The 26,945-nt window shown below is 40.4% G+C and overlaps 3 protein-coding genes and 1 long non-coding RNA gene across 11 annotated transcripts; 2 read left to right on the top strand and 2 right to left on the bottom strand.

Annotated features, from left to right (window-relative positions):
• Window positions 1–428: 428 nt before the first annotated feature.
• On the bottom strand, window positions 429–1,788 carry LOC104414408. Its single transcript, XR_005550494.1, has 2 exons — window positions 1,117–1,788; window positions 429–762 (listed from the first exon to the last, which is right to left on the bottom strand). It is a non-coding gene; the product is annotated as an uncharacterized LOC104414408 (long non-coding RNA).
• A 2,975-nt stretch (window positions 1,789–4,763) lies between these two features.
• LOC104444278 (condensin complex subunit 1) lies at window positions 4,764–13,469 on the top strand. The gene is made up of 17 exons (XM_039318159.1): window positions 4,764–5,006; window positions 5,110–5,420; window positions 5,714–5,874; window positions 5,963–7,148; window positions 7,265–7,456; window positions 8,750–9,391; window positions 9,502–9,678; window positions 10,025–10,092; window positions 10,222–10,444; window positions 10,528–10,636; window positions 10,729–10,844; window positions 10,919–10,976; window positions 11,392–11,543; window positions 11,627–11,828; window positions 12,590–12,751; window positions 12,866–12,955; window positions 13,348–13,469. Exons 1-16 carry the CDS (start codon window positions 4,874–4,876, stop codon window positions 12,946–12,948), a joined length of 3,975 nt encoding a protein of 1,324 aa, XP_039174093.1. The 5' UTR covers window positions 4,764–4,873; the 3' UTR covers window positions 12,949–12,955; window positions 13,348–13,469.
• A 1,097-nt stretch (window positions 13,470–14,566) lies between these two features.
• Window positions 14,567–19,760, top strand: LOC104444253 (cystathionine beta-lyase, chloroplastic). Of its 2 annotated transcripts, none has more exons than XM_010057903.3 (13): window positions 14,567–14,814; window positions 14,994–15,174; window positions 15,285–15,397; window positions 15,582–15,652; window positions 15,766–15,857; window positions 16,044–16,131; window positions 16,208–16,319; window positions 16,970–17,066; window positions 17,153–17,234; window positions 18,105–18,222; window positions 18,367–18,474; window positions 18,544–18,646; window positions 19,273–19,760. In XM_010057903.3, the coding sequence occupies exons 1-13, from the start codon at window positions 14,746–14,748 to the stop codon at window positions 19,446–19,448; spliced, it is 1,410 nt and encodes a 469-aa protein (XP_010056205.1). In that variant the 5' UTR covers window positions 14,567–14,745; the 3' UTR covers window positions 19,449–19,760. The 2 variants fall into 2 exon arrangements, with proteins under 2 accessions (XP_010056205.1, XP_010056212.1); XM_010057910.2 differs by having other exon boundaries at window positions 14,568–14,863.
• A 658-nt stretch (window positions 19,761–20,418) lies between these two features.
• LOC104444225 lies at window positions 20,419–26,539 on the bottom strand. Of its 7 annotated transcripts, none has more exons than XM_039314830.1 (9): window positions 26,372–26,539; window positions 25,527–25,576; window positions 24,763–24,941; window positions 24,540–24,645; window positions 22,568–22,750; window positions 21,431–21,922; window positions 21,164–21,247; window positions 21,007–21,085; window positions 20,419–20,884 (listed from the first exon to the last, which is right to left on the bottom strand). In XM_039314830.1, the coding sequence occupies exons 3-8, from the start codon at window positions 24,808–24,810 to the stop codon at window positions 21,021–21,023; spliced, it is 978 nt and encodes a 325-aa protein (XP_039170764.1). In that variant the 5' UTR covers window positions 24,811–24,941; window positions 25,527–25,576; window positions 26,372–26,539; the 3' UTR covers window positions 20,419–20,884; window positions 21,007–21,020. The 7 variants fall into 7 exon arrangements, with proteins under 7 accessions (XP_039170764.1, XP_039170770.1, XP_010056174.1 ...); XM_039314836.1 differs by having other exon boundaries at window positions 24,763–24,903; XM_010057872.3 differs by having other exon boundaries at window positions 24,763–24,868.
• Between the last annotated feature and the right edge of the window lie 406 nt (window positions 26,540–26,945).

The following is a 26,945-nucleotide window of genomic DNA, read 5'->3' as shown; positions in this document are numbered from 1 at the left end:
TCCCCTTAAGGAATTATAAATTAATGAGACCTACTTGCAGGTTTCTGCTTTGTGGGATTTCTTTTGCTTTAATGTCAATGGAACTACTGCAGAACAAAGTCGCGGTGCTTTATCTGTGCTTTGCATGGCAGCAAAGTCGTCTGCTGGCATCCTCAGCTCTCACATTCAAGACATCATTGATATTGGATTTGGACGCTGGGCAAAAGTGGATCCTTTACTTGCAAGAACAGCATGCATAGCTATTCAAAGATTGTCTGAAGAAGACAAGAGAAGACTCATGATGAGTAATGGTAGTAGGTTGTTTGGTATTTTGGAAAGTTTGGTCACTGGTTTTTGGCTACCAGAGGACATATGGTACGCTGCTGCTGATAAAGTAATAGGTGCCATATATACACTTCACTCATCACCAGAAACTTTGGCAGCTGAACTGGTCAAAAATCTCTCAATTCTGTGTTTGATGTGAATGGAGGGGATGAAATACAGAAAGATATTGAGAATTGTAGCACAAGTGGCCTTACAACGATTCAAGTAGCCAAGCTAAGTAAACCGGTGGCATGTAGTTCTGAAGGGCAATGACGCCAACAGAGCCATGTTAGATTAGAGAGAAGATTTTTGAAGTCTCCGACAAAGCTTCCTCCATCCAATTCAAGGAACCTTAATTTCAAGGAACCTTAAACTTGGCAGCCTGGAAAATTTGCCACTCGTAAAATTATGCCCACAATCAAGTCTTGTGAGTTTGAGTGCTACAATGTTTTTTGTTCCCTCATATTTTCAGAGCAACACGTTAGCAACATGATTGAACCATTCAGAGTAAGTGCTGAATATCAAAATAGGGAGCATGTATCTAAATTCAACTAATAGTAAACACGAGTGAACCAGCAAAAAAATGAGGCACATAGATATTATCTTATACAAAATGGGGCAATTTTCCTGAATCATTATCTTTCCCATTTAGATGGGAGTCATAATGGTAAAAATTAGTTCTTTTGGAATGTTGTTCATTTCTCTCAAATTATGCAAAATCATCAATGTCCTGTGTACAAAAATGAGCTAACATTTTGGATGAAAATGAACTCTAAATACACATAATTGCATGTTCAGTTTTTCTAGGCATACCAAGTTATTCTGAACCACATTTGAGGCGGTCTTCGGATACCACAGCCTACTGCGCTCCTCAGGATTCGTAACGCATTCTTGCTCGACAATCTCTCTTCCAAGATCTCTGAGTTGATTGTGCATCCATCAAAGACAAATGAATGAGGACATTGAGTCCAGTATGTGGAAAAAAATTACAAGCTTTCCACATGTAATATGCATGGATTTTTTCTTCACCAATGAAGTGACATGCACTATTGAGAAAAATTTGTTGTTGCGAGAAGTCCAATTCTTCATAACTTATCAACAACTTTTTCTTGACTTCCTTGTTGGGTATTGTTTTCAACTTCTTCAATGTGTCTTTCCAAGTTCTCATGCTTCTTAAATGAAGAAATGAACCTATGACCTCAAGTGCCAATGGTAGTCTTCCACTAGTATTGACAAATTCATATGAAATACTGACGTAATCACGTGGAGGTGAATCACTGTTGAAGGAGTGCTTGCTGAATAGTTGAAGAGCGTGGCCTAACTCCATTATCTTCATTTCATAAAAATAGAAATCTTGGTGATTAAATGGGATGATATTGTCATCTTGGTAGTCAGTTTGGAGAGTTAAGAAATGGGTGTTCCTAGTTGTGATAATAATTCTGCTTCCCGGCCCAAACCAACTAGACTCACCAGCTAGCTTCATGAGCTGAAGAATGAGGATGACTTTCTTATCATGGAGTCTTTCTTCGATCATGTCCCTCCGCTCATAAGCATCAATAACTTTTGAATGTTGAATACCAAGGATGTCACGTGACAATTTCTTTCGCAAACTTAAAATGTCATTTCCACGGATATCTAAAAGAAAGCTGCAACTTTGGAACTGGGAAGAGATACGTTCAAAGATAGCCTTAGCAAGAATTATTTTGCCAATACCCCCCATACCGTGAATCACCGCAAGAGTGCCTAGGCCTAACAACTTGATAACGGCTTCCATCTGATTGTGAATTCCCACCAAATCATCACACCAATTTCTCTGCATAGGTGTCAACTTACTGAAAACTTCTTCCAGAGCAACGGCTATAAGTTTATCTTGGCTGCCATATAAATAATGCAACGGTCTCAGTTTGAGAAACTACAAACATGCGCAGAAGCATAAATATGTGAAACCAAAAACTTTGATTGTTAAAATCAAGCATAGACGAGCAGTTCATTTCAAATTCAATCCTACCCAAACTGAGAAGAATTTTGTAAACTGAGAAGAATTATAAGGGATTTCCATAACAAGAAATCCCTTTAGCATCATGGAACTATTACAATTCCTCCACGATTTGGTCATCAAGTCAAATCATTTCCTTCCAAGAATACATCTACAATTCCTCCACCACTTGCTCCTCAAGACAAATAATTCTCTAAAGATTGTATCCCACAGAATCGTGTCTCTTGTAAACCTAGTGCTTAGCCTATATATATTCATTGTGTTGTATAGCAATAAGTGCATAGAAGATATTCTCTTGAAATATATAGAAAATACAAGGCAATGTTGTACCATAATCTTCTTCTTCTATTCAGCCCTCTTTTACCATTTTAACATGGTAATTGCTTTTGCAGGTTTCTACTTTTACTTGCTTAACTAGACAGTCATTTATAATAATTGGATCCTTGCTTGTGTGTGGCAGATGCAGATCCTGTAGCAATGATGGAATTTTACATGAAAAAAGCTGCTCAAGAGGAAGGAGGAAGAAACCTAAACAGTCAAAAGATGAGATGCCTCCACCTGCTTCCCTCCAAGGTTGGTATTGTCTCTTATAACATATGTTTTCTAACTCTGGGTAATTTTCTTTTAAGTGTCTATTCTGCATGGTTTTTATCAATTTTCAGCTCATGTCATGTTTTCCATTGTAGCTCCTGCAAAAAGGGGTCATCACATGGGCGATTACATTCCTCTAGAAGAGCTTGAAAAGTTCCTATCAAACTGTAATGATGTAGCTGCACAGAAAGCAGCTAGAGAGGCTGCTGAGAAGGCTAAAATTCAGGCTGACAATGTTGGCCACAAACTTCCGTCTAAGATGGGATGGAAAGAAGGTTCTTTCTCTCTCTGTCTCTTACCATGACTGTAGTTCTTTTTAATGCCATAGAATTTTTCTGTAACCATTCAGTATGTCTGGTTGGATGCCTATCATAGCTCACAACAGCTTACTTTAGACTTGGTTTTACTGATGTGTGCTTTGTGGTTTTGCTAAACAGTCAGCTTTTTGTTTATTGTGGTTTCAGTAGTTCGTTGGTCAGTTGTAAATTCTGGCTCTGAATTCACATTTTGAATGTCAATAGTTTTGAGTCTACTGAATGTCTTTCTGAATCACGGGGTCAATAGGTTGCTTAGTTCTATCTAATACCCTATATGGAGAATTCTTTCTGATTGTAAGCTATGGCTTGTAAAACAGGGGAGGGTCTGGGGAGCTCCAGAAGTGGGATTTCCAACCCAATATAACAATATTTGGAATTTGATGTGGGGTGCAGTTTTGAAGAGCTTTCAGATGGTCAAATCGGCGAAGGTTCTAACGTGCGATTTGGCCACCAAAACTAGCTCAACAGCCAAGCGCATGAACCAGACAAATTTTTTTGGCTCGTGCCACCCTTCTAGCATGACAAAGGGTGAAAACAGACCAAATGGCACATTAAGTAATGGCACATTAAGTAGGGTGAAAACAATGACCAAATAAATTTAGAAATGAAAGTATAGAAATTGTTAATTACCGGAGATCTTTTAAGTTCAATCCCTTGATTGCAGCGACCTCTTTTAGGGCCTCCTCCCACTGCTTGGCCACAATTTTGCCAGATCCAGTTCTGAGCTTAAGATCTGATGCATCCACATCATAGAAGATGGGCAAGATCACTTTCCCACCTCTCTTCCTCTGATTCAGGCTCACCGTAAGTGACAGCAGATGCAAAGAAAGATCCCTACTGCGCGCTTCCACGAGATCCCTTACCTCAGACAACTGTTCTTCATCTGTAGTTTTAACGCACCTCCTAATCCAGAGAACCAAGGAGAGCCCGTGTTTTTCGTAGTGTTTTCTTAAAATATATCTGAGTTGATTTGGGGAAGTCTGACTAATTCCCTGAAAAAGCATCGATTTTTAGTGGAGCATGGAGCCCAACAGGAGTTGAAATGAAAAACGAACAACTAAACCTGAGTGCATGTAAGACGAGGCCGGGAGCGAAGGCGAGCCCGCGACGGCAAGAGACGGCCAGAGGAAGAGCGGAGACCGAGGTGAGGGCCGCCACTCTGTGTGATGCTGCAATAATCGGCGACGAGGCTGTAGTTGCGAGGGAGGAAGGGCTGGAGGCGAGGCGGTGACCGAGAGCAAGCAGAGATCGAGAGGAAGAGGAGAGGAAAGGCGTCGCGCGGCGAGGAGGAGGAGAAGAAGGGTGCTGCGGTGTGCGACCGGACCGGATCATAAATTTTGATTTTATATATAATGCGATTCTTAAACCGTTGCGCACGCGATTCTTAAACTGCGCAACACGCGATTCTTAAACCGTTGCGCACTCCAAAACCGAAATTCTATAAAGGCCCACGGGAGAGAGCCCACGGTCCATGACAAGCGGATCGCCCGAACCGAACCGACCCGACCCGCATCCGTTCCGTTTCCCGCTCCTCTCAAATCCCCCCTTCATTTTGAAAGTTGCAGGTTCGGCCGTGGACGACCGGTGAACAAATCTCAGCAAACGACAGCAGCGACGAGGAAGAGAAAACGCTCTCTCAATTTCTCCTCCGGCGGCGCGGCGACAGATGGCTCCTCCCTTCGTCTTCCCTCCGAATCTCCAGGCTCTCGAAGAGGACCCCGAGGACAACCGCCTCTACGCGCAGAGCCCCGTCGACATCGCCTCCCTCCGCTCCTCCGAAATCGAGGAATTCGTCAAAGGTCCGCTTCAACCCGCGCGCACACCGCCGCAATCGACGATGAGTTTTTTCGCGAAAATGTTTTGTTTTTCGCTGAGGTTGGTGTCCCCGTGGCTCTCTCGCAGGCCTGTCGTTCGATCTCTCCGACAAGGAGCTGTTCTGCGTGGAGGAGCAGGACGTGTTCGACCGCGTGTACTCGCTGGTCCGCAGCTTCTCCGGCCTCGCCCCGCCCTGCAAGCTCAACGTCGTGGAGAGCCTCAGGTCGAACCTCAGCGTGCTGCTCCCGAACATCGACTCCCTCGCGCGACAGGACGACGACGGCATGATCCTGGACCGCATCGGCTCGCACCGCAACGCCTTTAAGGTATACACGTTCTTCCTGCTCAGCATCGTGCGCGATGAGGAAGCGAGTATTGGCTCCGGCAACAGTTCGAAGGTATTGAGCTCGTCTTTTTGATTTAGATGATGACATCGGAAGGGCAAGCACGTCGAGCCGATTAAGCGTCTCTGCTTACTTTAATTGAATTGGCGCATTCCTTTTCACCATATTTCATGGTTATCCATTTGAAGTTCCTGTTTAACCTAATTGGCTTGCTGCCCATTCCACTCATGTACAAGAAGGTTGTCAGATATCGCCATTGGTGTCATATAAACATGTATGTTATTTTGCTTGTAAATTGGATAATTATCATGTGAGAGTTTCAGTGAGGTTTTGGATCGTGGGTTCAGGTGGCAGCAACCGCAAGGAAGAAACAGCCTCTGAACTCTTGGAACTGGGAACAACAGAGGGGACGGGTGCTAAATCTAATTGCTAACTCCTTAGAGGTCAACCTTTCGTTGCTCTTTGGGTCATCGGATCCAGATGAAAATTACCTCTCTTTTATTGCAAAGTATGTGCTGAAATTGGCCAAGTTAATTCCTTTGAGTTTGTCTTTTAGGTTTCTCTTATGGATTGACCTTTGTTTCTGGTCACTGCAGAAATGTATTCTCAATGTTTGAAAATGCTTCGCTCTTAAAAGACCTCGAGACGAAAGATGCTCTCTGTCGTATCATTGGGAGTTGTGCCAGCAAATACCATTACTTAGCACAATCATGTGCTTCGATCACGCATCTGATTCACAAATATGATTTTGTTGTCACCCACATGGCCGAGGCTGTTGCAGGGGCTGAGAGAAAATATGCTGATGGTAGCTTGGCCAGTTCTCTAATAAGAGAGATTGGAAGGACCAATCCAAAAGACTATGTTAAGGACACTGTAGGAGCTGAAAATGTTGGACGTTTTCTAGTTGAACTGGCTGACAGGATACCCAAGTTGATATCGACCAACATTGGTGTGCTTGTATCACATTTTGGTGGGGAATCTTATAAAATAAGAAATGCTCTTGTTGGAGTTCTAGGAAAGCTGGTTGCAAAAGCTTTTAAAGATGTTGAGGGTGAGGTTAGTTCTAAATCTGTTCGCCTTCGAGCAAAGCAAGCTATGTTGGAAATCTTGCTGGAAAGGTGTAGGGATGTCTCGGCTTACACTCGAAGTCGAGTTCTTCAGGTCTGGGCTGAGCTCTGTGAAGAGCATTCTGTCTCAATCGGAGTATGGAATGAGGTTGCAACTGTTGCTGCTGGAAGATTGGAGGATAAGAGTGCCATTGTCAGAAAATCAGCATTAAACCTACTTATCACAATGTTGCAGCATAACCCTTTTGGTCCACAGCTTAGAATTGCTTCATTTGAAACTACACTGGAGAACTACAAGAAGAAGCTAGATGAGCTTGAACCCACTACCCACGAAAATAGTGTAATTAATGGTTTATCACCTGAAGATTTGTGCAATGCCGATGGAGAAATTGAAGATTGCAATGCTGAAACTATGTCTCAGGAACAACAAAATAGCTTACCTGATAGTTGTTTACCCCATACAGAAGATGCGGTCGCTAATAAAGATAGTTCTGTGCCAGATGTTGGCAACTTGGAACAGACCAGAGCCTTGGTTGCATCTCTTGAAGCTGGATTGAGATTTTCTAAGTGTGTATCAGCCACAATGCCGAATCTCATACAACTGATGGCTTCATCCTCTGCCACTGATGTCGAGAACACTATTCTGTTGTTGATGAGGTGCAGACAGTTCCAGATTGATGGCTCAGAAGCCTGCTTGCGTAAGATGTTGCCATTGGTAAACTTCTATCCTCATCATTGTTTTGAAATTATGGAAAAGCTGGTGGTTTGGCATAAATAATGTGGAACCAGCTTTTTGATGAACTTGGCATTTATAATCTTATACTCTTGTAGGTGTTTTCTCCAGACAAATCCATCTATGAAGCTGTGGAGAATGCCTTTATTACAATTTACATAAGGAAAAACCCAGTAGAGACAGCTAAAAATTTAGTCGATCTAGCTGTTGACTCTAACATAGGTGATCTAGCTGCTCTGGAATCCATTATTGGCGCCCTGGTATCAAAAGGAGATATAACAACCACAATGGTATGTTCATTCTCTCAGCTCTATAGATTTTTTATTAAGCAGTTGAGAATTACTTTGTTATTACAAATCAATTCCACTCCTTTTGTCATGAAAACTAGAGGCAGTTATCCTGTCTTCTAGTTAAATTAATCAGTTTATAAATTTGTGGCTGCTTATGATAGATCATTAAGATTCATTTGGACTAGTGAAATGGTTGTAGCCGAACCCTAGAAGAACCTTTATAGCAATAACAGGATACGGTGTTGGAGTTCTTTTTATCATCATCATCGTTATACTTTTACTACTACTATTACTACTACTAGTATTGTTATGGTTATTTATCAATTTTATTGTAACTGCTAAGTATACATCAGGCTTATGACTCGATGTTAGCATGTGGAGTTGCTTAGTCACATACTGTTACTTGTTCCTTCTTCTTTTTTCTCGTTCTCATGGATGGATAGCGAATAAACTTTTGATTAGCCATCTGCAGCACAATGGGCTTTTAAAGTTTTCCCCTGAACTTCTGCTTTCTTACTGTGGCATATGTAGATTATTCCATTATTTGGACACTGCGTAGAATGTTCACGTATCTTATGAATTGATTGTCTCAGGAAGCAGTATAGTTAACAATTTGTTTAAGAGTTACAAGCTTAACAAAAGTCTACACTCTAGGTCCATATCATAGTTCGCAAATGTAATACTGCATGATAATTAGCATTAGGACCAGTGTGACCATTTTGATGTACTCTTTTATGCTAATTTGAATTAATTTTAGGTGGAGTAAAAAGACGTGATGGTGATTGGCACCTTATAGTAACAACAGTTGATTGTTAATGCAATATACTTTTGGTATCTAGCAATAGTTTAGGGATTTGAGCCCTCTAGCTATGTATCCTTTTCTGGAATCAGAATCTGAATAAAGGCAGGAAGCAGATTGGCCATATATATTAAGAAAGGAAAAGAAAAGACTGGCCATTTTTTAGGCTTTGGTTCGTTTAAGTATTGGCTTTAAATTTTCATTGCATCTCCTTTGCAGCTACAGATTCCGTTATTGACTTGAAGTTACCATTTCCAACTGGTTAAAGAAGGCTTTTTATTTTCTCTGTCATAAAAACTGTCTTTTATTCGCTTGTGGGAGTTTTGAGTAATGTTTGGTTATAATTCTGTAAAAAGAGACTAGTGATTGAATGTGGAAAGTAAAATGGCCATTGTGTTGTTCAATTGCCTTGCTTGAAAAATTCTAATGTGAGACTATCTTATCTTCGATCCCTTCCCCTTAAGGAATTATAAATTAATGAGACCTACTTGCAGGTTTCTGCTTTGTGGGATTTCTTTTGCTTTAATGTCAATGGAACTACTGCAGAACAAAGTCGCGGTGCTTTATCTGTGCTTTGCATGGCAGCAAAGTCGTCTGCTGGCATCCTCAGCTCTCACATTCAAGACATCATTGATATTGGATTTGGACGCTGGGCAAAAGTGGATCCTTTACTTGCAAGAACAGCATGCATAGCTATTCAAAGATTGTCTGAAGAAGACAAGAGAAGACTCATGATGAGTAATGGTAGTAGGTTGTTTGGTATTTTGGAAAGTTTGGTCACTGGTTTTTGGCTACCAGAGGACATATGGTACGCTGCTGCTGATAAAGCAATAGGTGCCATATATACACTTCACTCATCACCAGAAACTTTGGCAGCTGAACTGGTCAAAAAATCTCTCAATTCTGTGTTTGATGTGAATGGAGGGGATGAAATACAGAAAGATATTGAGAATTGTAGCACAAGTGAACTTACAACGATTCAAGTAGCCAAGCTAAGTAAATTTCTTTTCGTTGTCAGTCACGTTGCCATGAACCAACTGTTATATATTGAATTCTGTGCTCGGAAAATCCGAAAACAGAGATCCAAAAAGGAGAAAGCTGAAGCTGATGGTGTGGCACTTGGAGAGAAACCTAAGGTGAGATACACTGCAGATGTGATTTTGAAGAATTGGATGGTGATAATACTGAATGTACACTCGTAACCTCAAATTTTTGTGATTGAGAGCTTCTCATTTGTCTCCTCCAGGAAAATGGTATTAGTGCTGAACTTGGTCTGGCAGCTTCTGAGGATGCATTCCTTGATTCACTAGCAGAAGGAGCAGAGTCAGAAATCATTTCTAGCAGTTCCTCCGTGAAAAATTTGATTGGAAGCTGTGCATCTTTCCTATCGAAGCTCTGTAGAAACTTTGGTTTGATGCAAAAGGTGCTTGATAATTTTTTTATATCCGTTTCTGTTTATTTGATGAAAACTCTATTAAATCATATGCAGCAGAGGTTCTCCGTGCTCTATGAATCACTAAGATTTAATATTCGGGTTGGGTTGTTCTATTGCAAGCATAACTTTCTCTAATCACTTGAGAATGGATTAAATTAAACAATGACTTATTGTGCTTACCCCACTTTCAAGTGGGGACTGTAATTACTTCCTTTTCTCCATTGCTCGACTGGACTGGAATGCCTCATGAGGTTTTATTGCATGCTTAACATTTGAATCGTGCATTTTGTCTACTAATCGCCCGGAAACTCACTAAACCTTTCTATTTTTTCAGTGTCCTGAATTACAAGCATCCGGAATGCTTGCTTTATGTCGGTTTATGATAATAGATTCAAGTTTTTGGTATGGACTCTCTCTCTCTCTCTCTCACTCAAGATCACCTGTCCATGGTCTATAAGTGGTCCTTGGTCATGTGTGCTTGTCTAGAGAAATGCACTTATGTCTGACATCTTTTGTTTATGATGATTCCAGTGATGCCAATCTCCAGCTTCTATTTACCGTCATTGAAAATTCACCATATGAGATTGTTCGTTCCAACTGCACCATAGCACTTGGCGATTTGGCAGTTCGGTTTCCTAATTTACTAGAACCATGGACTGAAAATGTCTATGCTCGGTTACGGGATCCTTCTCTATCTGTTAGGAAGAATGCTGTTCTTGTGCTCTCCCATCTCATATTGAATGATATGATGAAGGTAAATGGACAGATCCTGGAATATCTACAATGATATAAGTATTATCAGATTCATCATGATTGGAAATGCCATTGCTTGTCCAGGTGAAAGGTTACATAAATGAAATGGCTGCGCGATTGGAAGATGAAGATGACAGGATTTCAAGTTTGGCTAAACTATTTTTTAATGAATTGTCTAAAAAGGTAAAATATGGTATACATGTGATAAAATGTATTATAATTATGAAGATTTACATGGTCACTCCCTTTTAATTTCTTCTGATAATTTTTCTCTTCATGGTGCAGGAAGCAACCCGATATACAATCTACTTCCGGATATATTGGGCAAATTATCCAGCCAGAATTTGAAGAGAGAGTCTTTCTGCAACATTATGCAGTTCTTGATCAGTTCCATCAAGAAGGTTTGCTTTGCCTAATTCTTCTAGAAAATTCTCTTTAATCAAAACATCGAATTTATCATCTTTCGAAATTTTAGGACAAGCAAATGGAAGCTCTTGTCGAGAAGCTATGCCACAGGTTTGGGGGAGTGACAGGTGGGTGCCAAACAACTTGCTTTTTATTTGTAAATTTATGGCATGAAAAGCGTCACTGAATCAACATCACCTCAGCCATAAGACGGTGGCTGGGTATGTGATGATGTGGTATATTGTAATCTTTATCGGCCTTTGGGTAAAGTGTTGAATTATAATTGTATGTTCTTTTGTATTCCACCTTTGGAGTTCCTCGTGGCATGATTTGACCAGTTGAATCCCTAATTTGGGCAAGAGAGACATGGAGGTTGTGGAGACTCATTTTATCTTTTTGAGAAACTTCTCCCCGCTCTCAGTTCTGCTCTTGGAGTAGATCACTTGGAACTTGATTTTCTTTGCACTTAAATAGGTGATGGGAGGAGTTTTAAATTTCTTATTACATGATAACTTTTTATCATTCTCTGTGGTTCCAATGCAGATATCAGGCAATGGGAATGCATCTCTTATTGTCTTTCTCAGCTGGGTTTTACTGAAAAGGGACTCAAAAAGCTCATTGAATTATCTAAGACTTATGAACATACGCTCGTGGAGGACTCCGTCATGGATCATTTTAAAAGCATTTTAAGCAAGGTACTTATTAGTAAAATATCTGCTTCTAGTATGATACTTTCCTGTTTGGCTATTCATATCTTTGTACACTTTGCTTGAAGCAGGGGAAGAAGTTTGCCAAACCAGAATTGAAAACATGCCTCGAGGAGTTTGAAGAGAAACTTAATAAAGTCCATGCCGAGAAGAAGGAACAAGAAGTTACTGCAAAAAATGCTCAGGCTCATCAAGAGAAGATGGGTAGCTTGGAAACCTTTACGTCATCTTGTAGTTCTGGAGTGGAAGGTGTGGAAGTTGACTCAACTGAAGGTTGGTGTTTGGACATCTAGGACGTGTGCTTGTTGTTTTCTAGGCTCACAAGTTAGATGGAAGCATCTGCATCGTATGAGTTTGGTCAGATTTTTGTCATACTAGTTCAGGATAATATTGTTAAGCTTGACGCATCTTCTATGTTAGTGTTGTTGTGAAAGGCTGAATAAGCCCGAGATAGAGAAGTTTCAACGGATCACCTGTCTTTGTGTGTTCTCCTAGTAAAGTGTCATGGCTGCAGTTGACCAGAATCAAACGCCCTAAAATTTCATAAAGTCTAATCTAGATTATTGAACAATATGGAGGCCGTTGCCAGATGACCATGTTGTCTAACGAATGATTGAAGTTAGCATATGGTTTTCTGTTCTTCCCTAGTTGAGGCAAAATCATGAGAAGGTGGGACAAGTCAACCTGTCAATTATCATTTGGTAGTAACTCAGCCAGGTGAGATATGGTTTGTAACTCGAAGTTTTGTTTCTGCTACATCGACAATGTCAGTCTCAGTAATGCAACCAAGAAAAAAAAAAAAAATGAATGCCATGAATGTGCATATGATTCTAAGCATTTCTATAGTTCCATACATCACTGTTGTTTGTAATCTTGCAGCGTTGTATACATGAAAATCTCATGACTGGGACAAATGATGTGTTTCTTGTCCCAATGACCCCGCTAGTGGGAATAAATGGTGTTAACATGAGTTGGATGCTTTGCTGCACAGTTGTATATGGAAATAACTTCTGATTTTGTTATATTATGCACAGAGGGAGAAATTACTAACGCATCAATAGAAGATACCAAGGGATCTCTCAGTGGTAATCCGAATTCTACCATTGAATCAGAAGAATCTTCGGGTGCTTCCAGTGAGGTAATAGAATCAGAATCAGGAGACATGGAAATTCAATCGCCAAAAGTTGTCGTGAGAGGTACTGCAATTTATCTGGCTTTCAGTTAAATTTGTTTGTAATTTGCCTGCAAGAACATAAGCCGTGTACTTCGTCTTTAACTTTCAATTGGATGTATATACGTGCCACGTACAGGGTCCAAATCCAGAGCCAAGAAGCCAAAACTAGGGGTGAAAGTAGCAATGCTTCCACATCCACAAGAAAGAATCTCAGGGTAAAGCGAAGGTAGAGTTGCACTCTTTCAGTTCTTGTCCCTGCATTTCTGCAAGTACTTATTCGTGATAGTCACAGCTTATACCCACATGAATTGTTCGAATCTAATGAACTTATTGTTTAACCAAAATTAATATCATTGAAATGGTGATAATTCATTAGTCTTTGGGCACAAAAGGGGAGCAATCATATGGACTTCCTATCTTGTAGCTCTTTTCTGATGTGCTGTCAATTTATGCCTTTTCCGAATCCTGTAAGTTTCATGTGGAAGGCTAGAGGCAGTGATTTTTAGAGAGCTGGCTTGGCTCATTTCCTTCTCATTTCCTATAGTCAAGGAAATCAAGCCATGACTGTTTTTTTTTTTACAACTATACTGCCAACCTAATGTGCTTTCAAATCTGCAGGTCAAAAGAAGAGTTGTAAATTGATTGGAGCATTTCACCATCGGTCAATTCAGAGGGAGGGAAGCCATCATCTTTGTGGCGACACCTCTTTTTGAATATTTGTTACAATGCGACTGCGTAGCCTGTATCTGTATGTATACATGAGATGTTTCCCTTTGATATTGAGATTATCCAAAGAACTAAGAGAATGTAAAACGATTGGTTTTACTGCTCCATCTTTGATTGCTCTCTCTCTCTCTCTCTCTCCCCCAAGCGAGATAGTGAACTAGCCAACAAAAGAACATGTGAGATAATATATGTGAGTTGACTTACTAATTATAACCCGTTCGGGGAGCTGAGCCTTTTAATGGCATTTGCAGCTGCCATGTAAAAAGGACTTTCTTCGTATTAGCAAATCTATGAAGAAATTGATCCTATTAAAATAAATATAAATTTAGTGGTCAATCTAATTTTTTATTAATTTATTGACACTTTTATGATATTACGACTCTTGTTTATGGTGAGCAAATTGCTGGCTTTTCTTTTTTTTTTTTATCATTTTTTGTTTGTCTTTCTTAACAACGCCTTAAATTTATAAACTTTTATGTGAACTTGCCTATCTTTCTTTGAGTGACTGATCAATTTTATTTTTGACTAAATTACTAATTGATTTTTGATTATCAGCTCTCATTTTTAGTTATTTGGAAATGTTCATTTGGTCATTTTTTTAGATCTATCAATTTTTGTTATTATTTACTATGTCATATTTATTTTTCTCACAAGCACCATTAATCGCTAGCTCTTACATATACCAATAAGGAAGAAGATCCGTGTTTTTTTTTTGGCACAAGACTATCAAATTCTGCCTAATGACAAGACCGTTTTTTAATAGCGATGGACAATGAATTAAATGAAATGAGACCCGTCCCCATTGTTATAAATTATAGAAAACTATACTTGCAGCTATTAATTAATTAACTAAATCCACGATAATAATGAAGATGACTTTTGTAAGAAAAAAACCAAGTTCACCCTAAAAAATGCGTTTCCATATCACTTAAAAGATGAATTTCGAGTTCTATATATATGAATAAGAATCAAATTGGGAAAAGATTGACCCGTGATTTCCGAGTCCGGCTTTCCACGTACTAAAAATAAATTAATTTATTTTGGGGTAAAGAAAATGGAATTATTGAAAATATGTCGTGTTTATTTTCAGTACGGTCCGCACTCGAAGCACGTTGCTGGAAGAGACCCTCCGTCGCTGGCGCAGCCGGGCGCCTATGTCGCGCCGAAAAACCCTGTCCGACCGACCTCAACAACAACGTCAGCGCTCGCACGCTTGCCGTCGTCTTCTTCGTCTTCTCTCTCGTCGTGTCGCCAAAACCCTCTCGCCCTTTCTACCTCCCTCGCTCGACAATGTCTCTGTCCTCCATTTCGCTGAGGTCCGCCGCATTTAGCCCGCTCTCGTCCGAGCTCGACGATCGCGTGAGTCATTACCGATCCCCCGATCTCTCTTCTTCCCATTCGTTTCACGGTTCTCTCTCTCTCTCTCTCTCTCTCTCTCTCTCTCTCCCCGAGTTTCCGCGACCGAAATGGCGTTGGATAGAGGCGCGCGGTTCTCGGCTGGTTTTATTGCGGCTCTGATGGTGGTTGGCTTTTCGCAGGGTTTTGCGACGGCGGCGAGGCTCCCTTTGAGCTTCCGATTCGAGGAGAGAGCGAGTTCGGCGGGGAAGGGGAAGCGATTGGTGTCGCGGGCGAGGAAGCCGGGATTGAGGTGTTGTATTGATAGGGACATGGACGTGAGCGCTTCCGCCGTCGCCGATGGCGTCGCCGAGTGCTCTCCCGGTGTGTTCTCCCTCCCTCCCTCCCTCCCTCCCTCCCTCTGTCTGATTGTCTTTTAGCTGCGACTCCTGCTCTTTTGTTTTTTTTTGCCTGATGTTCTGTTGTGCTTTCAGAAATCGAAGTGAAGGAGCCCGGCGTGTCGACGCTGTTGATGAATTTCGAGAACAAATTCGATCCTTACGGGGCGATCAGCACGCCGATTTACCAAACGGCTACGTTTAAGCAAGTAAGATTCGGTCGGAACTTGCTGTGATCGATGCCTCCTTCTTGTTCCTATTTGATTGGGCTTAGCCAAGAAATATGAAATTGAAATTTTTTCGAAAGGGGAATGTATTGGTGTGTACGTGTAACATTGCAAATACTGCAGTGAATTCTTTCTTATATGACTTTCAACTAGCTAAAATTTGCAGCCTTCAGCCACAGAAAATGGTCCCTATGATTACACCAGGAGTGGAAATCCCACTCGGGATGCGCTAGAGAGGTATGATCATGCTTGATGCTTCTAGATTCGCAACTTGCTATGACAAAGCATCTCGCAGTCTTCTGTTTTCTTCTTGAGCTTACTTATGTTTAAGGGATGTTTGGATTCCTTAGCCTCCTCGCAAAGCTGGACAAAGCCGATAGAGCATTTTGCTTCACTAGTGGAATGGCTGCTTTGGCCGCCGTCACTCATCTCCTTTCAAATGGTAGTTACTCTTTGCATGCTTTGTTTTATATGTTTCGCTTCTCTTTTCTAAGTACTCAGCTTGATGAAAATGAATTTTGGGATATGTGCAAAGGCATTCTTTCTCCCTTCTTTTCTGTGGTTGCTTGGAAGATGTTTTTTGTTGTTTCATGTGCCAATTAGCAGGGTGGGCAAAAAAAATGTGCAGGTGAGGAAATTGTTGCTGGAGATGACCTTTATGGTGGTTCCGATCGTCTGTTGTCCCAAGTAACTCCAAAATCTGGAGTTGTGGTGAAGTCAGTTTCATTTCTACTTTTGTTCATTTCTTCTGAATACAATTTACCTATTTTAATTGCCAAATTAATGTTTTAGGCGGGTAAATACAAGTGATCTACATGAGGTGGCATCTGCTGTTGGTCCCTCCACCAAGCTTGTCTGGTTAGAAAGTCCCACCAATCCACGGCAACAAATTTCGGATATACGAGTAAGTGCTCTCCTTCATCACAGATTTCTTTGCATATCAGGATAGCAGAAGTACTTTTAGAATACACATCCATGTGCACTTCTATGCGAGTGCTTGTTTGCATTCATTTTAAGTTTTCCCCACAAAATTGTTGTCTTTTTTCTGAAAATTTGCTTGAAAATTCTTAAGTAGCAGCATGAGTTCTAATCTTTGTCAAGCGACTTATATATGAGAAAAGGTGGTTGAACTCGTGTAAATTCTAATGCAAACATTGGATAAAATATGTGCATGTTCATAAATAATGTGGATATTGAGGTCCTATTCATACACTAGAGCCCTTGCTTCATACTGTCAGTGCTGTTAGTAATTTGTAAAGTTAACATTCGTTATGCCCGTAAAGTTTCTATTAGTAGGTCTTTTGCAATGAGGTCAAGGAATATCAATTCTGTCTTCGAAAAATACTCCTCTTACCCGTAAACAAATAGGAATGTTTTCTTGTTAACAAATGGCAAAATCCTTATCACGCATGGTATGTAATGCAGACTGTGGATGCATTTACAATTTATACAGCATATTTTTCTGGCTCTTTACTTGATTTCTTGTTTCTTTGAGAGTACTGTCCTGTTGCATATCTCTGATGGAAAAATGCTTCTTTTTTTTGTGCCTTCTAGAAAATAGCGGAGATAGCTCATGCTCATGGTGCCCTTGTATTGGTGGATAATAGTATCATGTCACCTGTATTATCACAACCACTGGAACTGGGAGCAGGTGGCCAGATTTTGCAGTAGATGTTATATGAATATGTACCCAATGCAAATTGCATGTTGCTTATTTGTATGTGTCCTTTCTTTCAGATATTGTAATGCATTCTGCCACTAAATTCATATCTGGGCATAGTGATGTCATGGCGGGTGTGCTTGCGGTGAAAGGGGAAAGGTAAGAACTGCAAACACGAAACTAGTTCTCTTGAGAAGGCATATGCAAATAGTTATGAATAGAGGAAACCCACCTCGGTATCTGTACGGCTGTAGATCTGGAAGTCAATTTTTTAATCTTGATTACTGTTAGGTGCTACTGTTAGATGTGAAAAGTTAGCGGCTTCAACATCGGTTTTCTTCAAGTCCCTAAATTGCTTCTTGCAAAACCCCTTTTGAAGTCCTTGATGCAGACAATTATCTGTTTACATGCTTTAACTTTGCTTAATAGTCTGGCAAAAAGGAAAAAACTGTATTACCAGATTTGCACTTTAATACAAGCTTTCCATGTATTGGTCTTCTGTATGAAAGTTCAATGTTCGGATAATTAAGTACTTAGTTACCATGATTTCCCTTTCTGGATGGGCTTTTCAGTAATTGGTTATCTGAACTTTAAGTTTTAAGATAATATCCCAGAGTTAACTGAACTTGAAACTTCATTTGTTGCACATGTTTTTTATATTGCTTGGCACCATTTCTATCTGGATCTCTGGCATCATGTGTTTCATTCCAAGTCTCTTGCCTTTGGTATTGCTGGTGTAATTTCAGTTTATTCTCCAACCAGTCTCTTGGTGAAAGCACCTATTATGTTCCATATGGTATTTGCATTATCAAATTTGGATTGCATGAAATTCTTATCTTTCCAATGGAACACATCCTCATGTGGGGAGTTGCATAAATATGCCATAGTCCACTGGATGATGTTAGCTTGGTGTCAAAATGCTTTTCTTAGATTTATTTACCTTCTGACATTTGGTTGTTGCTGACTTTTGCCCCTGTCAACCCTTACAAAATTTTTCTTGTTTTATTTCCCTGTTTTCATGTGTTCCAGCTTGGCAAAACAGCTATATTTCCTCCAAAATGCCGAAGGTTCTGGTCTAGCTCCATTTGACTGTTGGATCTGCTTGCGAGGTATTAAGACCATGGCTCTACGGATTGAGAAGCAACAGGTGCAGCTTCGAGTCTGCTTTAAGACTATACCTGCTTTTTCTGTTGATTGTGCTTTTCCCACTTTCATTTGAATTAGCATCCAGTATGCTAATCTAAGCATGCCTAGAAATTTAATCTTGAAACCAATATACATCTTTGGGCAGGAGAATGCACAGAAAATAGCCGAGTTTCTATCTTCCCATCCCCGAGTAAAGAAAGTCAATTATGCTGGTCTCCCTGATCATCCTGGGCGTGCCTTGCACTACACTCAGGTACTCAGTGGAACTGAGACTTCCACTTTGGTGCTGAAGAATCCATATTGACCTTAATTGTCATTGCAGGCTAAGGGTGCTGGATCTGTGTTTAGCTTTTTAACAGGATCAGTGGCACTGTCAAAGCATATTGTTGAGACCACCAAGTACTTCAGTATAACTGTTAGTTTTGGTAATTTCCCTGAACTAAACTTGCTCCAAACTCTAGCAGTTTCATCTTTAAGTGAACTTGGTGGATTTTTGCAGTAAATATGGTGGACAATTGCATTAAATTCTTACCATTCTGTGTAGTTAGTTCCTTTCATCGTAAAGATAGCATAGTAAAATATTGCGCTACTTTGTCTTTCAACATAACATTTGTGAAGCAACATACACAACTCGGTGTTTGTAATCTGCTTCTTAGAGTGAGTCTGGCTTAGTTCTTTCTCATCTTATATAACCTCAAGTTCAAAATATCATTGGCAGCTGGTCCTTAACAGATTTATGGTTAATACTTATGGGATCTAGCTAGTCCCAATTCAGTCCCCATTCAGTAAAGTAAAAAAAATAAAAAATAAAAAATCCATAGAAATGTGATGCAGTCACCTGCAGTCACCTTTCAGTTGATTAAAATTGCAGAAGAATCTGTTTCCTAAACTAAGTGGATCGAAAATTTGGAACATGTCATGTCTTAGTTATGCACACATGAAATGAACATTTTGAATGCTTTAATTGGATTGTGTGTGGACTGTGCCAACCGGTGCTCACAACCACCGTTGGGGGTAACTTGAATTTTCACTTGTTGAATTTGATTGACAGGGAGCGTGAAGTCCCTCATCAGCATGCCATGCTTTATGTCCCATGCCAGCATACCGGCCATGGTCCGTGAAGCTCGGGGCCTGACAGAGGATCTCATTCGAATATCTGTGGGAATCGAGGACGTGAGTGATCTGATATCTGATTTGGACACTGCTCTTAGGACTGGACCAGCTTAGTTGCTTGCCCCAAATTGGGAAATCTCGTAGGTGCTTTGCCCTGTCCTGGGCCCTGGCTTCTATTCCTAGTGTAATAACTCTGAAAATGATGTCAAAGTTATGGTTCCCTGCTTCCCAGTGATTCTTACTTTGGCCGTTGCTCTCTACCACAAAGAAAATGAGTTTAGCCACGAGTACGAGAGAGGGAGCAGGATTTGTCTATGTAAGCTATTGCTTCCGGTTCTCGCCATATTTTCTTTTTGGTAAAAGTAGTGTTCACCTCTGGGTGGTTGTTTTACCACTCTGGGGGAGCAACGGAAGGTTTCAAGACAATTCTTTCCAACAAGACATGGCTTGATCTACCGAGAACTCTTATTTAACTCCTCTCCGGTACATGATCGTGGGTATGGGTTAGCAGAAAACGTTTCGAACCATTTAACCAAACCGAAGCACTGTTTTCTGCTATTTGGTTTGGCTGAAGAGGACGTTTTCGAGAAAATGGTTCACAAACTAAACCAAACTGGCCCAAATTTTTATAACTTAAAATGTATGACCTGTTAATCTCGAGTGCTTTGCCCACTTCCCTATGAAGAGTCTAATTGTTTTTAAATTCGAAGGAGGTTTTACTTCCATTTGTTGCCAATTTATGTATTGTTAAGTGCAGACTTTCGGTTTGTTCTTGAAGTAAATGCTCCTAAGCTAGTATGGCGAATTAAAAACAAAAAAAAAAAAAAAAAAAAAAAAAAAAACAAAGAAAAATGGTTCAGTTCGTTTTCCAATGAAATCAATTGCAAAAACTAATTTTGTTTTTGTTCCTAATTACGATACGGTTTGATTTACTTTGATTTCTAAATCACATCAAAAAGTAGGCCGACGCATGCGCTTCCCAGCCTAGTCAAGAGCCCCAACTCCTTCGACGCTTGGAAGAAAACGAAAGCTCATGCAGGAACCATGCCTCAGGTGAATGAAAAGAACACGGAGGGAAGCAACGGAAGAACAACAAAACCACCTGTTTAAATCTCTCCCCAAAAGTACCAAACTGATATATACATTTGACACCATATCAAACAATTACAAAATGCCAACAGGGAGCACAAAAGGAAATGCAAACCATCAGTCACATCAAAACCTGTGTGAGTATACCTAAAAGAAGCAGTCAAATCACAGACGCTAAGCCTTCAACACACCAAACGCAGCACAGTAAATGAATCCTAGTACAAGCCTAGATAATTCATCTCGATGAGAATTCCGGAGTCATATATGGGTCCATGTTCCCACATTATTCATCTCTGTTTCTTCGAGGACAAGTGTGCTCCCATCGTCATCATCACTACTCCGGGATGTCAGTCAGCAATTCTTTTTTTACAAAACAATCGATGTCTTTGAGGACCAAGTCTTAAGCATCTTCCTCCTAAGTGACTATGTACACACTCTCTTCTCCTACGATGACGATATACCTGCTTGTAAACACAAAACAAGTGACACGAGCTTAGGAAAAAGAGTTCCAGCTCAGGGTAACATGCTCTCATCCATCCAAAAAACAAGGACCCTATATACAGCATGATCAGCAACAACGTACCGTTCAAATAGTTGCTATTCACTGCCAAAATCTCCATAATTCAAGCTTTCTGATATAGGGTCCAACCGCCTGTTGTCTCCTGTAACACCAACATATTATCTGAATAGGTCTTTGCAGGATGGCACCAAATCCTAAAATAGAGCCAGAGGATACTTACCTTGTTCTCCCCTTTCACGAGAATCCAGAAAGTTCTCATTATCTGTTGCTAAGAAAGGTGAACGAGGATAGCTCTCCAGTATATCTGAACAAATTTAGAGCCAGAAGTGTTATTCATGAGGCTATTGCAAAGCAAACTATTGACACATATGTAGCGAGACTAACAATTCTCAAGTCTAGGAAAAGTTGGATCTCAGTGGACATTAATATGCCAAAAGGATGATGTAAGATCAAATCTAGCCACACATGGAAAGAGAAAAGGACAAACCGGACAAACCAGAACTTTGAGAGAAGTCCGCTGTCAGGTCTGATAGACTGAAATTTCTGGGGATTTGACCCAAAAAACCAAATGAAGAACTGTCTGCATCCAAAAGGGCTTCATTGATGGGTTGCGATGTAGAGTCTACACTACTGAAAGATGCAACAGATGTGTCGCCAATAGGTGGGCGTGTTTCCAGGACACTGTGATCAGAGCCAAACATGTACGGTGAAGCACCAGAATAGCCAGCTTCAGTTTTAATCATTCCCCCATTAATCCCTTGCACCAGACCCCCCATGTTTGAGGTCTGACTAGAAAGCATATTAGGTGGAGCATCAATCCTACTGGCATGAGCAGACATTTGCATTGCAGCGTGCAAACTTGTAGGTAGTGGTGGGCCACCATTGGTGAATGCATTAGTTAAACCAGAAGCAAGGGGTCGCTGAATGTTTTCCGCACCCAATGCTGGTCCTGTCGCATAGCATGCTGGATTCTGAGGCACTGTTAAACGCATTGCCAAGTAATATTAGTAGAGTAAGGTATGAATTAAACAACGGAAAAGGAGGGTGGGCTGCGGGCGGGTTGGGGAGTGGAACTTGCAAGATGTAAAACCCAGAAGATGTAAAAAGCAGAAATGATCAATGTGAACGGAATTTAGCCGTGAATAAACATCTGCTCTTTCCATTTCAACAGTTTTTCTCTTTTAAATTATCTGCTTCTTTCCCCCACAAAAAGAGCAGAAACAAAGGGAGAGAACAATCTACATTAAAAGTTCTAAGCCAATAAGCAGAGACATTTAAAAGGTTCACCTCATAAAACAACATTTGTTCCTCGGATTCACCCATATGAGACCATATGCACGACCAACAACGACAACAAAATTTAAATAAATAAATAAATAATTTTATTTATTTAAAAAATAATACTTAAAAAAAAAAACCACTAACCTCGGTAATAATACTATAAGATAACAACAGAATAAGAGTTTCAAATGCAAATTTGCACACTTCAAATATCATTTGTTTGACCATAAAAATAAACATATTATTTGAGGGTAGACAACAAACTTATCCTGAATATCACGGTAACCACGGAAAGTGTTCATCACAGTCAACAGAAACAAAACCATAGTAGATGCAATCTTACATGTTGGCATATGAGTTCCATTAGAAGTTGGAAGAGCAGACGCTCCACTAGATTGCATCTGCCGCATCAATTGAACCTGTTGCTCAAGCAACTTGTTGAATTCCAATATCTGCTGTTTTACCATCAATCTCAAGTAATAGGCGTTGAAAAAATCTCGGTTCTCCTCCTCCAGCTTTTGCCAGACTGAAAAAAATCAACAAATAGTATTTTACTATTGAAAGACCTATCTGAATAGGACTCTTGCAACCAGAACAGTATGCCTTTTCCGAATGTCATAAAACTCAAATTTTAAAAGTTAGCAGCCACCGAAAAAGCAGATAATAAGCAAATACTCATTAGGAAACGCATGATTGAATACTAAAACTACAAACATGACATCACTGTTGCTCTACTCAGTTGTTTTGTCCAACCATTATACAGCTAGATATTTTCATCTGGCCATAACTGCTTTTGGGAAATTATGTTACATCAAGTAGATATAGAAATAATTAGACTACTAACCCTTTGATGTTCTCAAGTTTTAAGAACTCAATTTCTCAGACCACACAGAATAAGAAGATAGTGATGTTACATTTTCATGATGTCTCCTTGAATAGATAAACCAATAAAAAAAGAAAATAAAGCTTGAGAGAAAACTCTGAAGATCAATCATCATGGCTAGGTCTCAAATCCATAATCCATAAATATCTAAGCCTTGTAAATATGCTGACGGATTCAAAATGCATTAGATTATACCCAATTAAGAAAAATGCCCAATTTCTGCATTTCAATGACAAGACCATTGGTGATGTAGGGACAAACTGAAATTTCCAATACAGTTTTCCCTGCCAGAGATGGAGTTGGTCTGTTCTGCTGCTTCCTATCTTAATAGGATACCACATCTACTGGATTATCAGCTCAAAAACAATATCCACGATATGAAAGAGGGACATTGCTTAAAATCTTTATTCTGCTGTACAGCCCCAAGTTAAATTGTGAACGCTAAAGTTCAGGACTAGGCAGTCGGAGATTTGGTCAAATTCAATATTCTCAAGCAAACATAGAAAAGTACTTTATGAGAGGCCAGATACCTCAGGAAAAAAGTATCTTCCTCTGCCCTAATTTTCAGGGAAGAAAACAGAAAAGCTGTCTAAATTGGTCTTCATTCCCCAGAAAGCACATAGGGATTCCTCAACTACAGATAAGCAAAAGGAGAGGATCTTGGCCATGTCTATATATTGTCATCTTCATATTGAAGCAACAGGAGCCATCACTTGCAATTCTCTTAAAGCGATAACTCAGGAAACTTCCCCATGCAAGCCCCACTATTTATTTGCCAGGTTCTCTTTCAGTCAGGGAGCAGGCTTGGAAATAAGCAGTAAAGGACAGAAGGACATTTAGTTACATACCCCGCCCCCAAAAAAAACCAAGAAATAACATATCGCCTGCTGCGGAAAGAAACGAAAGAGCTTTCATGAGGAAAGATAATCCCTAATAATCACATGCTTTCGACTTCAACTTCAATGGTGACATTCATCCGTTAAAATTCTCACACAGGATGCTGAAAATTCTTGGGAAACAAGGGGTTTCCTCTAAGTGCATATAGGAAATGAGTAGAAATGTCTTGGGATGTTTAGAAGCATCTCAGATTGTTCACATTATTTCTCCAAACAATTCTCCATAAAGAAAAAAATAACACGTCAGCACCTTCGATCTTGATGGAACTTAAGGTCTAAGTCTAACCTTTACATCATTTCAAACTAATAGCCATGAAGAATTTTCCACATGCAAACACATCTGATTGTGTTCAGGATACACTACAAATGCCTCCAACATATTACCTAATGCTCTCAGGATACGCTATAAATGCCTCCAACATATCAACAAAATGCCGGTGACTGGCATAGCGTGATGTCTTTACACGATGCCTACATGACTCAGGTAAAACAAATGTCGATGCAACAATCAGTAAAAAGTAAAATAGGTTGGGTACCAAGTTCAGTAAAACCAGGATCAATTTTTGCCTGCGCCAACAGTGTATCCACAACTTCCTTCTGGTTCATGTAAAGCTGTAGACATCGTTCAATCAGGTTTTGAACCTGTCAAAGAGAAACATCAGGCAGAAAAATATCAGACTTCTACATCAAGAGTCTCTGAATGATATGAAAAATTGACAAATAGATCACGTAGAGTTAAAAACTCATTTTCCGGCTTACCAGTTGTATATCTTGACGTGAGACTCTTCTAACCGCTCCACTTGACATGCTTGAAGGTTCTATGGTTACTGGTGGAAAGTAAAGTGTAGATTGCAGAAATTGTCTGCTAGAGCCACATTGAAAGACGGACAAAGTTCAGATCTTCATGTTAGGATTACAATATGTCAGCAAGTAGAAAACTGCAACCAAATGCAGGAAAGCAAAAAAAACACCCACAGAATCAGTAACAAATCATAAGCAGAATGTGGAATATGAAGTGCAAGGGGACATCAATTGCTTCTTGAATGTAATAACTAAGGCAGCAAAATCATCCAAACTTTTAGAAATTTCATCTAATCATAGAAAAAGTTATCCTCCAGGAAAGATTCATTGAACGGAGAAGCAAATGATCTAGACCATCACAGATCGCAACAAAGGCAACTTCACAGGAAACTCCTCCACTAAAACAGAAAAAAGTACAAATATGGTACATAAAGACATGATTAACTTAGAAGTGAGAAAACAGAAATTGAAATAAAGGTTTTTTTTTTTTTTTAATCTTTTAGTTGTAGTAACTGCTGATTGTAGGGCTTCCTGTTTTCCAGACATTTCGCGTGCACCGTGTGAACAAATATACTCAAGAAGTTGAGGTCAAGAGAATCATTCTAATGGTTTATTTCTTCTTATGCTGAAACTCATTTGGGTCATTGGCATGATTCTGTCAGTCAAGCATCCAAAATCACAGAGAACTCTTTTCAAATAACAAATTACATAAAAAAAACAACCTTATCCTTCTAAGTGGACTGAACCCTCTGCCGTCCCATTGCATTCGATCCTGTATTAGAAATGGTATTAGCCTTAAACATATCGCCAGCAATAAATTGTTATCTTAAAATTATCGTCGACGTGTAAAAAGCAAAGTTTTTAATTTAACTTGGAGAGCTAAGTCGCGATCACGACATTATTAAGTGCGTATGTACTCTCTACGGATGAGATATAGATATCTCCTCTCGCGAGAAAGTGAGAAAACGTAATTTCCGTAATTTCCGTAATTGGCCTCTGCCACCCCGCCTAGAATCCCATAACTCATGCAACCTTACATCATGAATAGAATCTCCAAACCCTGAAAAAGCCGTAAGACCGTCACCACACCGAGAAAAACCATCACTAACGGTCTCCGATTCCCACGGGATCATCCGCTTCCATCTAGCTACAAAACGCCTCACACAAAACCAGAACTACTCAAGAAACCGTCGTTCCGACTACTTTTCCCTACTACTCAGCCAAAACGGAATCCGATCGCGGAGCCGCACGACTCCCCGACACGGGAAACGGGAGCCCTAGGGTTTCGCGAGGGGGAGCGGGACCGCGCCCGATCACGGCGGCCGAAAAACGCGCGATCGCCCCCCACGGCGACGCCGATTCCCCTAAAACCCTAGCGCCGGCGGCCGGGAAAAGCAGACACGAGGACGAGAGAAATAGAAAACCACCGACAACGCCATGCATGAAGCGCCGGAAACCCACCGACGAGGAGCACGTCCGATTCACCGCGGCGAGGAGGACGGCGGGATCATCGAGAGAGAAACAGGCGCCGAATCGGAGCGAGGGAGGAGGCGGGATCGGAGCTCACCTGAAGGACGATCTCGGAGGGAATCCGCGACGGAGGAGAGGAATTTCGGAATTTCGGAATTCGGATTTCGGCCGCGATTGGGGAGAGAGAGAGAGAGAATTTTTTCTTTTTTCTTTTGAGGGGGCGATCGAGCTTTCTTTCGGTGACGCAATTGGAGGGGTTCGGTTCTTGTTGTCTTTTGTCCGCTTCTGGCGTGTTTTTGCTGCTTTTTATAATTTTTAAAATTTTATTTTCCCCGTCCAATTGAAATAAAAATAAAATAAATAAAAGAGAGTCGCATATTGGAGCGTGGAGGGGCGGGACGCGTCGGACGGACGTGGAGGAATGAGTGGGGCCCTCGTGGGAGATCGGGGTCAAATTAGGTCAACGCAGCGTCCCCTGGGGTAATTGTCATTATCCATTCCGTGCGATGCTATTGCTGGGCGGCGGAAGTTAGGTCAAAGTTAAATCTTCTGCGGAACGCCTTCTTTAGTTAATAGAATATATTTCCATAATCACTTTTTTTATAGAATTTTTTTTTTTCCAATTAAGGGCTCATGGACAGTGCCGTAAACCCCAGTGACGCTACGCTTAA

Source organism: Eucalyptus grandis, chromosome 1, assembly GCF_016545825.1.
Source record: "Eucalyptus grandis isolate ANBG69807.140 chromosome 1, ASM1654582v1, whole genome shotgun sequence".
Taxonomy (NCBI): Eukaryota; Viridiplantae; Streptophyta; class Magnoliopsida; order Myrtales; family Myrtaceae; genus Eucalyptus; species Eucalyptus grandis.
Note: the sequence above shows the minus strand (reverse complement) of the source record. Positions and strands in the feature narration are given on the sequence as shown.

Coding starts and splice junctions, on each gene's coding strand:
- LOC104444225 (XM_010057872.3), bottom strand. CDS start 25,570: ATGCAATGGGACGGCAGAGGGTTCAGTCCACTTAGAAGGATAAG. Junction 22,751..24,539: donor TCCTGGTTTTACTGAACTTG/GTACCCAACCTA, acceptor GATTTTTTTCAG/TCTGGCAAAAGCTGGAGGAG. Junction 21,248..21,430: donor TCAAAGTTCTGGTTTGTCCG/GTTTGTCCTTTT, acceptor AAATTTGTTCAG/ATATACTGGAGAGCTATCCT.
- LOC104444278 (XM_039318159.1), top strand. CDS start 4,874: ATGGCTCCTCCCTTCGTCTTCCCTCCGAATCTCCAGGCTCTCGAAGAG. Junction 5,421..5,713: donor GCTCCGGCAACAGTTCGAAG/GTATTGAGCTCG, acceptor TCGTGGGTTCAG/GTGGCAGCAACCGCAAGGAA. Junction 9,392..9,501: donor CACTTGGAGAGAAACCTAAG/GTGAGATACACT, acceptor TGTCTCCTCCAG/GAAAATGGTATTAGTGCTGA.
- LOC104444253 (XM_010057903.3), top strand. CDS start 14,746: ATGTCTCTGTCCTCCATTTCGCTGAGGTCCGCCGCATTTAGCCCGCTC. Junction 16,320..16,969: donor AACAAATTTCGGATATACGA/GTAAGTGCTCTC, acceptor TGTGCCTTCTAG/AAAATAGCGGAGATAGCTCA. Junction 17,067..17,152: donor ACCACTGGAACTGGGAGCAG/GTGGCCAGATTT, acceptor CCTTTCTTTCAG/ATATTGTAATGCATTCTGCC.